Source organism: Xyrauchen texanus, chromosome 24 (assembly GCF_025860055.1).
Source record: "Xyrauchen texanus isolate HMW12.3.18 chromosome 24, RBS_HiC_50CHRs, whole genome shotgun sequence".
In the NCBI taxonomy this organism is placed as follows: Eukaryota; Metazoa; Chordata; class Actinopteri; order Cypriniformes; family Catostomidae; genus Xyrauchen; species Xyrauchen texanus.
Window position 1 is genome coordinate 30,939,786 of NC_068299.1, and position 15,876 is coordinate 30,955,661.

The window sequence follows — 15,876 nt, forward strand, 5'->3', positions numbered from 1 at the left end:
AGGATCAGGGAGATCGAGGCCTGATTAAGGGTTTGAGGGAGTTTTGATAAATTAAATGATTTGTTGTACATGTCTAATAATATAGGAGCCAATTTGTTCAAAAACTTCTTATGAAACTCTACTGGATATCCATCCGGTCCAGGACATTTACCACTTTGCATCGAGGAAGCCGTTTTAGCAAGCTCGTCTATAGTGATGGGTACTTCCAGCTGATCAACAAAATTAGAATCAACTGTAGGGATACTGAGGGTACTAAAAAAATTGTCAAAGTCAGAGAGTTTGGCAGTTTGCTCAGATGTATAAAGGGAAGTATAATAATCTTTAAAATGATTGTTAATTAATATGGGATCTGTTGTTGTCCCTGAAGGTGTTTTAATCTGGGGAATAAGGTGGGAAATTGATTCCTGCCGCAGTTGGCGATCCAGCAGTCGACCCGCTTTGTCACCCTCTTCATAATACCTAGACCTAGTTCTGAGCAGTAAATTCTCTACATAACTTGTTGAGAGTATATTAAACTCTGCCTGTAATGATTGGCGTTCCTTATAAATATCTGGAGATGGGGTAACTGCATATGTATTATCTAATTTAGTTATTTTCTGCGTTATCTCAGAACGCCTCTTTTTGTTTAACCTTGCCTTATGGGAAGTATATGAAATGATTTCCCCCCTAAGAAATGCCTTCAGGGCTTCCCAAAAAAGAGATCTGCTATTTGTGGATATGAAAAAATCTATTCGATGGGAGACAAATTCCACAAAACTGTTTTCTGATAGAATACGGGTGTTGAATCGCCATGGTGGGCGCGTACCAATGAGCCCCTCAACGTAAATATTCATGGTAATTGGTGCATGGTCCGATATTACAATAGCATTATAGTTGCACGATTCCACTGATTGGATAAGTCTATTATCTATTAAAAAATAATCAATGCGTGGAAATGTTTGATGAACATGGGAAAAGAAAGAAAATGCTTTACCACATGGATTAAAGAAACGCCATGGGTCAGAAACGGAAAATTCTTCCATAAAAGACTGAATTACCCGAGCAGATTTTGAGGGTGAATTACGTCTGAGAGAAGAACGATCAAGGTCAGGATTAAGCCAACAGTTGAAGTCCCCTCCCAAAATAATAGAATATGAAGAAGTGTCTGGCAATGAGGAAAATAAACGTCTAAAGAATTTGTCGTCATCCCAATTATGGGCGTAAATGTTAACTAAAAGAAGTGCCGTGTTACCAATTCTCCCTGAGACGATGACAAACCTGCCATTAGGATCCGTTTTAACATCTAAACATACAAAGGGCACTGATTTATGTATAAGGATTGCTGTCCCTCTGGCTTTACCCCGGAATGTGGAATGATAAACTTGGCCTACCCATCTTCTTTTTAATAGCTGATGGTCTTTCTTTTTGAGATGAGTCTCTTGGAGATAAACAATATGTGCCCCCAAATAATGAGCACCTTACTACGTTTCACTGGTTCATTTACCCCTTTGCAGTTCCAACTAACAAACCTTAAGTTGTTGCCTCCTGCTCTGTACCCTGTCTTAGACTGTGACATGTTTAAAGGGAAAGTATTAGATCAAGTGTACAAGTAATATTGATAAAAGATTAAAAAAATAAATAAAAAAAAACATCTGGCAAAACACTGTAGGTGGCAAAAAAAAAAAAAGGGAAAAAGGAAGAAGCATCTCCCCAAACGAGACACAGATACAACCCTCCTTAACATTAACCCTTATATATATACACTCTGTGACAACACTAGCGTTAACTAACACAACTCGCGTAGTATTGCCTCGAAAAAGGTAACAGAATTTTAAGGTATGAAAAATAAAAATATCAGTGAACAGACCAGCAGTAATGAAATCGTAACCAGTCCCATATATCAGCATAGAATAGTTCAATATGATGATAGTAGAGGGACCATGATGCTCAATTAAGATGTACGTTAACTCCTAATGGTACACTTTGTAGTCACGAGTTCTCAATAATGAAGGGCCAGCCAATATCGTAAATAAACATAATAATATCCATCCATGTTGCTTAGGCCAGTACTTTGCCCTCATCTGTAAATTATGTATCATTACCTGAAGCATCCGCAGGCTTCACATTTCTACGAACGAAGTTTAGTGAAGCAGATGGTTCCGTAAACTTGTGCGAAACTCCATCAGGTAGCGTGATCCTCAGCACCGCAGGGAAAAGCAAACCAAACTTGACTCCAGGACATGAATGGAGAATGCGTTTAACATCTCCGAAAGAAGCCCGCTTCTTAGCCACAGCAGTAGTGTAGTCCGCGAAAATGGACAACCTTTTTCCGTTGTGATTGAGAGGGGAGAGATCCGCGGCCCTTTGAAGAATCTCAGTACGCACATGAAAGTAATGCACTCTGATGACAAGAGGGCGTGGAGGTTCTCCTTTCTTTGGTTTTTCACGGAGCGTACGGTGTGCACGATCCAGCAAGGGTTTATCCTGGAGTTGCAAAATCTCCTGCAAAAATTGGGCCACATTTTCAGAGGGACGCGAGCCCTCGCAGCCCTCGGGAAGACCCACCAGACGAAGATTGTTTCTCCTGGAACGCCCCTCCAAATCCTCGCACTTAGCATTAAGATGAGTTACTCGATCACTGAGTGACGTTATCAAATTCTCAAGTTCCGTTATGATCAGACGAAGAACGCTCCAGTTCTTTTATGGTACTAGTGTTGGCTTCGACCATCTGTTGCAAAGGTTCCATCCAGCCTTTAACGTCTGATCGCACTGTAGTAATCTCAGAGCGTAAATCAGTAGATAATGAGTACATTTTCTGACAGATCTCATTCTTAACAGAGTCCAACATTGACTGAAGACAAGTGACAGTCCCGTGTGAATCATCCACGGGGCCAACATTCACCGTGGACCCGTCAGCGTTGCCTGAGGAGAGCGGGGCTTTGTTGCGGCCTCCTTTACCCGCGTCGCCTTTTGACCGAGATGAAGTCATATTTACACTTATAATCAGTGTGAGAATAGTACCAGGGTTTAGGAAGTTAGTTTTAAGTTATATAACACAAAAAAAGTGATTGTGCTGTTCAGTACATGAACAAATCTGTTACCTTCTGCGAGAGCGATCGAAAACACATCTTACATGGTCAACGCGCGATAGCGCCCCCGTACTATATTATATTTGCAGAATATTTTTTAAATAAATTCTCATTTAACACTTTCAGAACTTTGTGCAAAAATCTGGGCAGATCCACCACAGTGTGTTAGAGCAGACGGATCTCACAGTAAATTCAGAAACACTAGGTTGACTTTTCTTTAGCTAAACTCAGTCTGTGCTTACGGAAATTTGAAGCACTGCCACCAAAGGCCAAAGCGGAAAGTCTTTGGCCTTTGTTTCTGTTTCTGGGTGAAATGGACACAGAGGGGCACCAAAAAATGAGTTGTTTTTAGCTGTAGAGGATGTAATACAGTGAAGAGTAATGCATATTTTATTAACTACCCACAAACCCAAACTCCAGATGTAACCTTAGAAGGAAAATGGAATCTATGAATTGGGGTTGTCAATCATTATGCAAACACGATTACTTTCTGGTTTCAATGCGAGATGAGAAACAAATTCTTCCACACTGCTGATTCAAAGTGCTTCTGGTCATACCACTGGGGAAGGTAAACTTGCTTAAACCAATGCAAAAATATCTGATAGGATATGTCGCTTGTCAGTAACTCTGCATGGTGGGGCTAATGCCAGGGTACTGGAACATTCAGGAGCAACATGCCGACTTTTCGTGTGATCATGTTAATTAGAAGTACAGTAACTGTGTGTGCCAAACACTGGAGATAAACTACAACTTTACAATCACATCCTATGCACTGCATTTTTCCCTGCCTGAATCTACAGTACAATCAGTGTTTGTATGGATACACACATACCAATCAAAATTCTTGTAAAGTGCCAAGTCCAAAAATGGCATCATATGTTAATACATTACCATGTAGGCAGGTTGTTTTTGTTTAAATAAAGTTAGCAAATGTTCTACATAGTTATTTATTGAAATATCATGATTAGAGCTTAAAATTAGTGTGTGATAAGTGTGTATTCTCTACAATCAAAACACAAAATAGAAGAGATGCCATTTTGAGCACAATATGAGGGCTGAGAAAAGAACAGGTGATCTTTCACAGTGACCTCTTCCCATAAAAGGTTTAAGGGGAGGGTTAGATGGTACCGCGCTCTTTAATCTTCCAGGAACTGTCAAAACATAAACCTCCACGTTATTCTCCCACTCTCTCTTTTTGGTTTTGTCCAACCTCTTATGTCTCTTCCTGGTCCCTGATTGGTCTCACTGTGTTTATGAAGGCAGCTGAGTATGCAGCAGTCTTGTCTCAGACCCAAAAGCACAGTAGAGTGCTTTGTATCATTACTACACTCTCACACCACACACATGTGCTCTCTGTCTGTCTTGATAATCTGCAACCCTCTCCAAAGTCTGACCACTGCACCTGTCAGAGTGAGATGTGCCAAGCTCTGCCACCTGCCCCCTGCTCAGACTCACTGGAGTCTTCATGCCATCTTCGCCCTCTGCCCTCCACTTATAGTGCCTGCTGTCTGGCCACCAGTCTCCATATGGCATGCATTGTTATCTATAGAGGTTTCCAGGAATTCACATGACATGTTGTAAAATTATTTTCGTAAGGCAGTTAATACAATGATTGTGTGCTGGCTATCCAATCTGTTTGTTTGTTTGTGTGTTTACTAATCCTGCTGAAAAGACCATCTTAGACCAGCATGAATATCCTTGCTGGTCTAGGCTGGTTTATGCTGGTTTGTAGTGGTTTGGTTCTGGTCTAACTGGTTAACCAGCATATCAATGGTTTGTTTGGCAGGGAAATACTTGTTCTAACAAGCTGCTAAAACAAAAAGCTTTAAATGGTGCTTTGCTTTGGTTATGAATGGGATTTTTCAGTATTGGGTCATAAATGTGCGACTGTTTTAAAGTCAACATGAAATCAAAATTGTCTCTATTTACTTTCTTAATACAGGTTCCTGGTCTTGTTTTGCTGGATTCATCTGTGCACGCTATTACAAAAATATATGTTTGATTCTTAATCTTTCATCAAAACGTAATAATTTGCTCCAGCTCTAAATGAGTTTCCTTCTCGGTTGACTTCACGAATAATTCTTAAAGAAATTGTTCACCCAAAAATGAAAATTCTCTCATTATTCACTTACCCTGATGCCATCCCAGATGTGTATGACTCTCTTTTCAGCAGAACAAATTAAGATTTTTAGAAGAAGATTAAGCTCTGTCAGGTCCTTATGATAGAAGTACACAGGTGTCAGCACTTTGACATTCTAAAAGCCACATTTAGGCTGCATAAAAGTAATCCATGCGACTCCAGTCATTCAATGAATATCTTCCGAAGCGAATCGATAGGTTTATGTAAGAAAAAAGTCGATAATGAAAACATTTTTAACCTTAAATTGGTGCTTCCATCCAAGGCTTTGATGCTGTTTGAAATGGCCAAACTCTCACATGAGATTCGTTCTTCTGTTGAAAATAAGTTCCGCTTTCGAATTGTCACTACGTGATACGTCAGCTGCTGGCAGGAAGCATTTTAAAATTTAATAACATTTTAATTATCAATTTATTTTTCACACAAACGTATTGATTTGCTTCAGAAGACATTCCTTGATCGACTGGAGTTGTGTTTATTACATTTATGCTGCCTAAGTATGATTTTTTGACAAAAATGAAACTTTTTTGTCAAAGTTCTGGCACCTGTGTTCTTCCGTTATAAGGACCTGACAGAGCTCTATCTTCTTCTAAAAACCTTAATTTGTGTTCTACTGAAGAAAGACAGTCATACACATCTGGGATAGGATCAGGGGTAGTGAATAATGAGAGAATTTTCATTTTTGGGTGAACTATTCCTTTAAGGTGCAGTCACATTATGCATGGCAACATTTTACAGGGCATTATATGTAACCTGCAAAATCAACATGCCAATTAGTCTCTCTTATGCTGCACTTTATGCTCTGGAATTGTAAAGTTATAATGAAAGTCATTCCTAAAATGATTTTCTCGTCCATTGTGAATATTCAGTGTAGCTGTGTATGAAGCACTTCCAAAACAAGCTACTTTTCTACTGGTCAATGATGCAAATTTGTGTGTCAAAGATCCCTAAACTTGGATCCCATGCATAATTTATGTATGAACATATCTTTACAACTAGAAGTCCATCTGGCAAGATTCCCATTGAGTTGACAGTATTTTGCTAGCGGAATTTTAGTGCATAGGTGAATATTCAGTGTATCCCCTGTATGTCAGAAGCATAGCCCACAGGTCACGACTTGACCAAGAGAAACCAAAACTTCACTAAACTTCACCAAATTTGAACCCCACACGAAAATTGCATAGGGAAATTCCATGAAATTGTGCGGATTCCAATTGAGATGACTGTTCTTTGTCCACGGAAATTTTACATGCTTAGGTAAATGACCAAGACTTTATTTTTTCAACCCCTCCCATCCAACTACCTGGCTCCATTCTGGTATGTAATGCCCACTTTTCATGATCCAATCAGTCCTGATGCATTAAATAGCAGCCATATCACCCTGCAGCTGTTGCCTGGTTGCCCACTAAGGCTAAGCAGGGTTGAGCCTGGCCAGTACCTGGATTGGAGACCTCCTGGGGAAAACCAAGTTTGCAGCTGGAAGTGGTATTAGGGAGGCCAGCAGGGGGTGCTCACCCGGCGGTCTGTGTGGGTCCTAATGCCCCAGTAAAGTGATGGGGACACTATACTGTAAAGTAGCATCATCTATAGGATGATAGGTTAAACCATGGTTTTGACTCTCTGTGGTCATTAAAAATCCCTAGGGCACATATTGTAAAGAGTAGGGGTATAACCCTGGTGTCCTGGCCAAATTCCCCCCATTGGCCCCTATCTATCATGGCCTCCTAATAATCTCTATCCCTGAATTGGCTACATCACTCTACTCTCCTCTCCACCAATAGCTCCGCACTATGGCTACCGTCGCATCATCCAGGTGGATGCTGCACACTGGTGGTGGTTGAGGAGATTCCCCCTATACTATGTAAAGCACTTTGAGTGCCTAGAAAAGCACTATATAAATGTAAGTATTAATAATAATAATAATAATCAACTGCCACCCTAAATTATTTTCTTGTTGAATGTCCTGTTTCACTTGGAAATACATCAGAATACGGACGTTAACTGTGTTGCAAACAGCATTTCATGTTGACTTTAAGGGTTGCAAAGATGAGTAATCGATAGTTAATTGATTTTGCAGGGTGAGCTAGGGATGCCTGGAATGCCTGGGAAACAAGGAGTGAAGGTACTGTAGTTCACTTCTACTGAAGCCTCTTTTAACCTCCCCATTCCCAACCCCAATACCATTCCCCAAACCCAATCCCAAACCCTTTATCCTCCATATTTTTACAAAGACCTCTCCTTATTTCACAGAACTCTGCAAGACTGCATGCTGTTCCAAAAGCATTACACTGCTGAAAATGCTCCCATGAGAGTCCATCTTATATCTTACAATTATGTAATAATGTCCAATTGCTTTCACACCAGAAGGCGATTAATAGCTCGTTATGCAGGAATGCAATGTATAACTGTCTCAGCTTCTCAGAGAGACTGTAAGGTGCCATCTGAGACTTGAGGAATTAGATGGCATGTAAAAGAACGATGGTGCCCAAAGCAGTCAGTGCCCCATCACCCCATGATCCTGATGGCTTGAGTGTCCACATGCAGTCCCAGCTGTGTCTGTAGATCACTGCCTTGAAGCCGGCTCATTAGTCTGAGCTAACAGACATGAATTAAATAACTTTCATGTGCTCTTTACTATTAATAACAAACCGCTTGTAGGTGACTCATTTCGGCACTGCTAGTGATCAGCTATTTGCGTGCCTGGAACGCCAATCTAAATATTGATACCAACGCGTGCTGTCTAATTGCTTCAATAGAAATTATGACATCTGATAGACCCAAGAGAGTTTACAGTAGATGTAAACAATGTTTTTCCAAATAGCTCTGGTTTGTGTTGCCTAACTGTGAACTCTGAATAATTACTGAAAAAATCTTCAGTTCAAATGAAGAACAACTGGTGAGATGTACCAAAGTACTTTATCAGGCGAAATGTACAATGTTGTATCCTGTGTTGATTTTCAAAGGTCAGCACTGTAGGACATGTTTAGGCCTATTCTCATTGTTTTTCTCTTCTCTTTCTCTCTGTTTTTCCTCACTGCTGTTGAAATTTTACACTCAGGGTGAGCCTGGTTTTCCAGGCGCCCCTGGACGAAAGGTAAACGCATGGATTGGTCTGGTTGGGTTTTCATCACATTTGCTCATATGAAATTCTAAAAAATATAACGGTGCCTTTCCTGTCTATACTGTAAAGGGTCAGGCAGGTATTTCTGGTATACCTGGAAAGCGGGGCTACAAGGTACACCCTGAATGAATACTGTGGGTGTGTCTCGCATGTTCAGCACAGTTTTTACATATGATTTGTGGTGTTGACGCTCTATTTGTGATTTCACAAAAAAAAGCCAGTTTGACAATACTTATATTTGAATTGAACTACACATGCATGTCCAAAAGAATTTAGTGAATTGGTAACCTGACTGTCTGCACTAAATAGAGATTAGACAGCTGATTTTGTGTGTGTGTGTGTGTGTGTGTGTGTGTGTGTGTGTGTGTGTGTGTGTGTGTGTGTGTGTGTGTGTGTGTGTGTGTGTGTCATTGCAACTTTCTAGATATTACTTGGTGTTTAACTTATGCTTGTTCCCTGTATTTAAGTACCATTGCTGATTCACTAATTGAAAGTGGTAACATGATGCTGACACCAGACTTTTTTTGCAGTCTGTCATTATACAGTATTTAGCTGCATCTTGAATCGTTGAATTTTTTGTCTCATGGTTAACTCCTAGGTCTTTATTTATTGGTAGGGAGAGAAAGGTGAGCCCAGTGCTGCAGGAAATGGTGTTAAAGGAGAACCAGGTGCCCCAGGATTACCAGGACAATCTGGACCCAAGGTACCTGCTCCATACTCTCCTCCTAGTGGCTCTAAATGTCTCTTAATGGCCATAGACATACTGTAATTCAAGTACTCCTGAATTGCTGCTTGTGAAATAGAGTGCCCCCACGTACTGTTTGGACACTTAAAAATATACAAAAAAACTCACAGATAATAAAATATTAAAAACAAGTTGCATCTGTAAACTTTTTCTCCTACAATGTTCATTTAAATGTTGGGTCACACTTTATTTTGCAGTGTTTGTGTTACTTTGTATTTTCATAGGTAATTACTGAGTAATACTAATAAACTTCATGTATTTGCTGTAATTATTTTTAAGTGCTACTAACATATTGTTAATTTTATTACTACAGTAATTAATAATAGTAACATGCAGTATGTTTTATATGGACAATGTGAAATAAAGTGTTACCAAATGTTGTTTGCATAATGAAAATGTTGGATATTGTGTTATTAAAGTTGCACTCATTAACTATTTGTTTGTGTCATCTTGGTCATGCAGTGACCATTAGTGGCCCGGATGTAGTATCATTCAAAATCTATTGTTTAATTTACTGATGCCATTGTAAAAATGCACTTTTCACATTCAGCCATGATTCATTTAATCCAAGAGTGAAAGTGTCCAAAAGCAAGATGGTTACTGAGATTAAGCAAGTAATATTCAGCTAGTCATGTGATTGTAAAATGGCAGCCCCCATGGCCCCTGCCACATGTACAATAAAACAGCTTTTATAAGGTTACTGAAATCTGATGAGTCTTCATGTCATGTGAGTTGTCATGATTTTATACATATGTTTCAAAATTACAATCCATTCCTTTAGGAGTAAAAATGTTTTAATGGGGAAAGAATTTCTGAGTGCACTTTTAAGACCTTGTTTACCCCTGGTTTTAAGATGCGTCTCAGGTGATCCGATCACATGTGGTCAGACCAGATACATCACTGTTTACATCTGATTGCTTAAATGTATCTATACGGTGACAACTTGTGTTTAGAATTCAAATGGGGTGTCTCTGATTTCATGACGACATACATCAATTACTTTGTCAGTGTGTTACTGCGTAATAATAAACCTCAATAAAGTCAAAAAAGACAAAGCGCAAAAGAACCAGCTTGCTGTTTCTCCCAGATGCAGCTGAAATTTTAACTACGGAAGCACAAATGCAACATTTTGAGCAGAATTCTATTATTTTAGTGGAGTACCTTATTAAAGTGGCTTCAGATGTTCGTTCCTGTCATAAGCGTCCGTTCATGTTGATTTCAGACATACTGAAGAAGATCCAAGATCTTGCTTTTGTATGTATTCGCTTTTTAAAATGTTCCATTTGGATGATTATTTCCTTTTACAGCCGCACGTAATCTACAATGTTTAAACACTTGTTTTAGCGCAGCGTTCGATTGACAAGTGAGGGGTGGCACTTCTTTGCTGCCAGGATGCATACAGATTAGCGCTTACACCCCAAATGCAATGTGGTCACATGTGTTTTTGACCATGTTCATATGTGGTATTTGTGATCCAATAAAACGTTTTAGACCCCATTTAGACCTGTATTTACCACTGACCACATCCGATCACCCAAAACCAGGTGTAAACAGGGGCTTAGTCTAGTGTAATGGCATTCACACATTTTTAAGTGTGGCCTAAGTGTACAGTTACTTTTTGGGGCTACTCTACAGTACATCCAGAGTTGAGTAAGTGGATTTCATCTGAAATGTAATCTGGTACTGATTACAAATTACATTACTATAGTTGTAATCAGTAACAAAATCACACTTTTTAGTGAAAATCTAATCTGATTACTTTGGATTACTTATTGCATGTTTTCATGAAAATCAATTAGTACAAGATATCAGTTTTCATTCTTGCATTCTTTTCATAGGGTGATCAGGGTGATCAAGGCATAAAGGTGGGTAATTGTATTGATATTATCCAAACTGAGTGCTTGTTTATTGCAACGCTAGAAATGCATATATTGGATTGTTACATCTCATTAAAGAAGAATTTAGCAAATCATGTTTTCTGCCCTGCAGGGTGTAGCAGGTCAGGAAGGCCCATCTGGACCAAGGGTGAGTAGAGGCCATGCATATGTTAAGTCATTAATACTCTAGTCGCATTCATGCTGTAAACCATGTCATTAGATTTGTTAATCAGTGTAGTATTGTATACTGTATGTTGACTGTTTCCCAATCACTCAACAGGGTCCACCAGGTCCAACAGGGGAACCAGGAAAAGCTTTAATCAACAATAATGAGAATGTATGTCTTCATTAACATCTAAGAATCTAAGAATTTATATTAACTTTTCAGCCTCATTGTTTTTATTTAGCTTCTTTTGACATATGTGAAGGAACTAATTGACTTCTCAGCCCATTGATTTATACATTTGCTTCTATTAATTGTAATATGTGAAGAAAGTAATTATCTTATCTGTCTAATTGTTGTACAAGTTTTTGTAGCTTCTATTGTCATGTGTGAAGGATCTAATTACATTTTGTTTTTCAGGATATTCGGAATGTGCATTCAATGGTAAGTGTCGCTGCATTGGCCATTAGCCTGTATCTTCAGCATATCGGAAGCTATCTTAAATAAACACTAACATTTTGTTTGAAGACTTACGTGCCACACAAACAGATATCTTTCAATGTTTATTTTAACATCTAATCTTGTTATTTTAGGGCCCTCCTGGTCTGCCTGGACCTCCTGGGACTCCAGGCTTGAAGGTAGCTGACCACCCTCACTGATTCTTCTATTTTATCTCCCTGATTTACATAACAACTTATACTATACTACCACTGGTGTGCAGGATGCCCCTGCCCTCATAATATTGAAAGCATAATTGCAAGGCACTTCCCTGTTCATTTTCTTGAAAACATCTCTTTTTTTGTCAGGGTGATGTCGGACTTCCAGGTCCCCCTGGTGTTGATGGGGAAAAGGTGAACATTCATTAACATTGACTTAGCATTGTTGTATTTACACAAAGGTGAAACTTTTATGATGCTTAAGTGATTATACCTGCTTGCTTCTAAGGGTCCAAGAGGAAAGCCTGGGGAGCAAGGGCTCATTGGCCCTTCCGGACCAGAGGGACCACGAGGAGAGGGAGGAGTCATGGGCTTTCCTGGGCCAAAAGGAGACAAGGGTGATATGGGCCCCTCTGGATCACCTGTGAGTGACAATGTCAGCTTTCCCATTGAAACTGTAACTGCAAAAAGGACTGTTTGACAACACCTGATTTGTCGTTACACACTCTAGTATGCTAATTTATGAGTTTATTTAATTAGACTTTATTAAATTTAAAATGACTAAAAATACATTATAATAAATAGTAATAGCACTCATCTCTTGTATTTCCAGAGGAGAATAGCTGAATAGCTTAGAGTAATATTCCAATAGCTGTGTAGCATGTAAAGGTTTTGTTTGTTTGTTTGTTTTTTGTTTTTCAGAATAATGCTTAACCAGAATAGATAGCAGATCTTAATCAGAAAATGATATTCGTGTAAACAAGGTCATTGTTGTTTGAATAATTGGCAGCATCCTAAGTGCTTTAAGTTGGTAAGAGTTTGTGTTGGTTGGGCAGCATTGCGTTCTTAAGAGCTTACACTTTACTAATCGTTAATCCTACATTTTGAATTCTGAGCTCCACGGTCTCTTGTGAAGCTTGTTTTCAAGGCTGTCAGGTGATGTTGCTGTCAAACCCGTCCCCACAATTTACTTTACCACCTACTTAATCTCCCCATTCCTTCTTCATTCTGTAGGGTTTAGATGGCCCTACTGGAGAAAAGGGGATTTCAGGGCCCACTGGCCCCATTGGATTGCCAGGCCCAATGGTACGCAATGGTGCCCCTCCTAACATAGATGAATAAAAATGGCATCACATGACTTTGGGTAGAATGTGTTTCATTAATGCCATGTTGATTTCATTGAATGAATGGTAAAGTTAAGTTTTCCTCTTCTTTTTGTTTTTTTTATAACTTCAGGGTCAGAAAGGTGACCCTGGCGAGAAGGGAGATAAAGCAGAGCTGGTATGTTCCACACTTTTTATTTTTTCACCAAATAAAATATGTTCCGGTCAAATTTTTACCCCAAAATGTAAAGAAATAAAAAGTTATGTTTTCCATAAATAAAATAAAGGCAATTTAGGACCATTATATTTTATTGTATTTATTTTTGCAATTTTATATTATTGTCAGTACAATTAAGCATCAGTTATGCAATCAATGATGATTCTCATTAGATTCTCTCTCCGGCAATATAGTAATTATCAATGTATTACAGTTAAAATCAGCATAAATGAAAGACAGTACAATCAATAATAACACAATGTATAAATAGTTTGCAACATCATGGTATACTGTATATAGATGCCCCGGTACTAACCAAACCACCCAACCCAACCCATCCCGCATCCCCAGCCCAAAGTCTTGAATTTTTGGCAATGTTTGAAAAGTTTCATTTTTAATATGTCATGGCTTTTCTCTTATGTACTTTTTCCTAGGTCTACGGGCCTGTTGGACCTCCAGGGCCTGCAGGGCCAGTTGGGCCAATGGTGAGGGCAATGTCTACTCCATATACAAGACTTATAATGTCAGTTAATTTAAATGATCTTCTTTTCTATGCCCTAAATATTTATAGACCATCTCTGCTTTAGGAACTTACCTTGTGCAATATTTGGCATTGGGCCTTTTTTGGCATTTAATTATGGCATTATCTATTGGAGCTAATCGCTGATTTTGATGCTTATTTTTTCATATTCGTTTTTTATTTTAATTTTTCACTTATCAGGGACCTCCAGGTTTGTCAGGGCCAAAGGTAAGTGCCCTTTAGTATAACAGTGATTATTGACTTAAAGGTCAATGTATTAAGTCTTTCCCATTCAATATGTTAAGCAACATTAAATGCATTCAATCGTATATGTTCTTTCTGTGTCAGGGTGAGACAGGACTAGGCCTGAGAGGAGAGAATGGATCACCTGGACAGAAAGGAGACAAAGGAGTCAGAGGTCATCTTGGACTCCCTGTAAGTACATTTCTAGCATTTCATACTTCAAAATGCACTGCATTTACTGGCATAGTTTAGCAAGCACAAAGCCCATTAAACAGAAATATAAATCTTTCAAATTCAAAAGTAATTGCTATAAAACCTTGTCACAACTGATCTATGATGTTCCCTGTCAAAAAACTACACTTTGATGCTGCGCTGATTTAGTGCTTTGGGAACAACTTTAGGTGTGTGCAAAACATCAATGAAATTTACCAGAATTTATAGCCTCTGCTGGTGACATCATTGGATGCACCTGTAGCAGGGCTATAAATAGATGCGTCACAGGTGCATCGTCAGATCTTTTGTCTTCAGATCATTCTGTGTGTTGTGCTTCTTGACTGTCAGAACTTTCTACTTTCCTCTGTTAGGAGTTAGAATTGTTAGGCAGTGTGCAGAAACCTTTCTCTTTTCTTTAAAAAAAAAAAGAAAAAGAATGATTGATAAACAAAGCAAGCGGTGTGTGTTCCCATGTTTACACTCTATGGCTGAAACAGACATACACAGTTTTGTTTTGTGTGAGCATGCTGCTCTTGCCTGGGACGGAGCAGGTGCGACCATTGCGATCTTTTTAAAGTCAAAATGATTCGCACTCATCTCGCTTCCAAGAGCCAGCGCCCACTCTTTCATCGTGGGGCTCTCGCATAGATCTGGCTGAGGTGTGAGAGACGGGTCCGTCCCTATCGCTCGCTCTCTCCCCAGATCCAGCTGATCCTTCTCGTAAGCCTGAAGTGCGCTTCGGCTCCTCTTCGGTTAACGAGGGGGATGCTGAACCTCTGAACATTCCACGCACAATAATAAAGCGGCTGAGGAATTACTCAAAGTGGTTACTTGGGCTGTGGCCAGGCTACAGTTAGACTACTCGATGCCCCGGTTTCGATTTCTGGCTTATTTGGTGATGCTATGAATGTCGTTATCACCAGGTTCCAGGAGGCAAAAAGCCACGAGGAAGCCTTCGGGCAATTCATTCCTCGCCGCACTCAGGGGGAGGGGCCATCAGCCACCCAGCCCCGCCCCGGTCCTTCTAGATGGGAGGCTCAAAAACAAAGTGTGGCGAATCGTTCTCCCCCTCGTAAAAACTGGGGGCCAGTTCATCGCCCTCAGCAGCCCCCAAAGCAAGACCTCAGGGCAATTATTTCTAAAAAGAAAAAACCCTGATGGTTTTGCGCCCAGCCTTGTGGGGGTAGACCCCCTTGGGACGGGTCGCATGAAAAATCCACCTGTACCCTTCCGATACCCCACGAAGCCACTCCATTCCTGCTGCCTCTGGTGTTTTGGGAGTTAGCTGTCTCCAGCTAAATGTTGGGTGTTCTGTTGCTTTCTGCCGTAGTCCAGGACACAAGACACTCGACATTCCCTCAACAGAAAGTGTCAGAATCGATACCCATCTCAGAGAACCTGGCAGTGTGAAAACTACTGCCAGGCGTTTCTATGTGGGTCCTAAGAACAGTAGAAAAAGTCTACAGAATTCAAATTGTTCACTGTCCTCCGCATTTCAACAGCGTGGTTCCCACTACCGTGTAAGTGGGACAAGCATGTCTACTGTGGAAAGAACGGCAAAATCTCTTGGTCAAAGGGGCCATAGAACATGTTCCCCTTCCAGAGAGAGAGTCAGGTTACTACAGCTGATACTTCCTGGTTCCCAAGAAGGGTTATTTTAGAACTTCGAGGATTGAATTGCTCCGAGGGCATTCAAGTTCAAGATGCTAACTGTCAAGATGGTCATGTCTCAAATCCAACATCGTGATTGGTTGGTCACGGTCGATCTAATGGACGTGTCTGCCACACACAGGAAGTTCCTGAGGTTCGCTTT

At 40.0% G+C, this 15,876-nt stretch overlaps 1 protein-coding gene across 1 annotated transcript in view; it reads left to right on the top strand.

Annotated features, from left to right (window-relative positions):
- Positions 1-15,876, top strand: part of LOC127617956 (collagen alpha-1(XIII) chain-like) — a 91,237-nt gene that overhangs the window by 48,674 nt on the left and 26,687 nt on the right. Inside the window, exons 20-35 of the mRNA XM_052090144.1 lie at positions 7,283-7,327; positions 8,264-8,299; positions 8,396-8,440; positions 8,943-9,029; positions 10,910-10,936; positions 11,061-11,096; positions 11,229-11,285; positions 11,532-11,555; positions 11,705-11,749; positions 11,918-11,962; positions 12,057-12,191; positions 12,782-12,853; positions 13,004-13,048; positions 13,522-13,572; positions 13,809-13,835; positions 13,956-14,042. Coding sequence (XP_051946104.1) covers positions 7,283-7,327; positions 8,264-8,299; positions 8,396-8,440; positions 8,943-9,029; positions 10,910-10,936; positions 11,061-11,096; positions 11,229-11,285; positions 11,532-11,555; positions 11,705-11,749; positions 11,918-11,962; positions 12,057-12,191; positions 12,782-12,853; positions 13,004-13,048; positions 13,522-13,572; positions 13,809-13,835; positions 13,956-14,042 — 864 coding nt within the window. The remainder of the gene's footprint in view (positions 1-7,282; positions 7,328-8,263; positions 8,300-8,395; positions 8,441-8,942; positions 9,030-10,909; positions 10,937-11,060; positions 11,097-11,228; positions 11,286-11,531; positions 11,556-11,704; positions 11,750-11,917; positions 11,963-12,056; positions 12,192-12,781; positions 12,854-13,003; positions 13,049-13,521; positions 13,573-13,808; positions 13,836-13,955; positions 14,043-15,876) is intronic.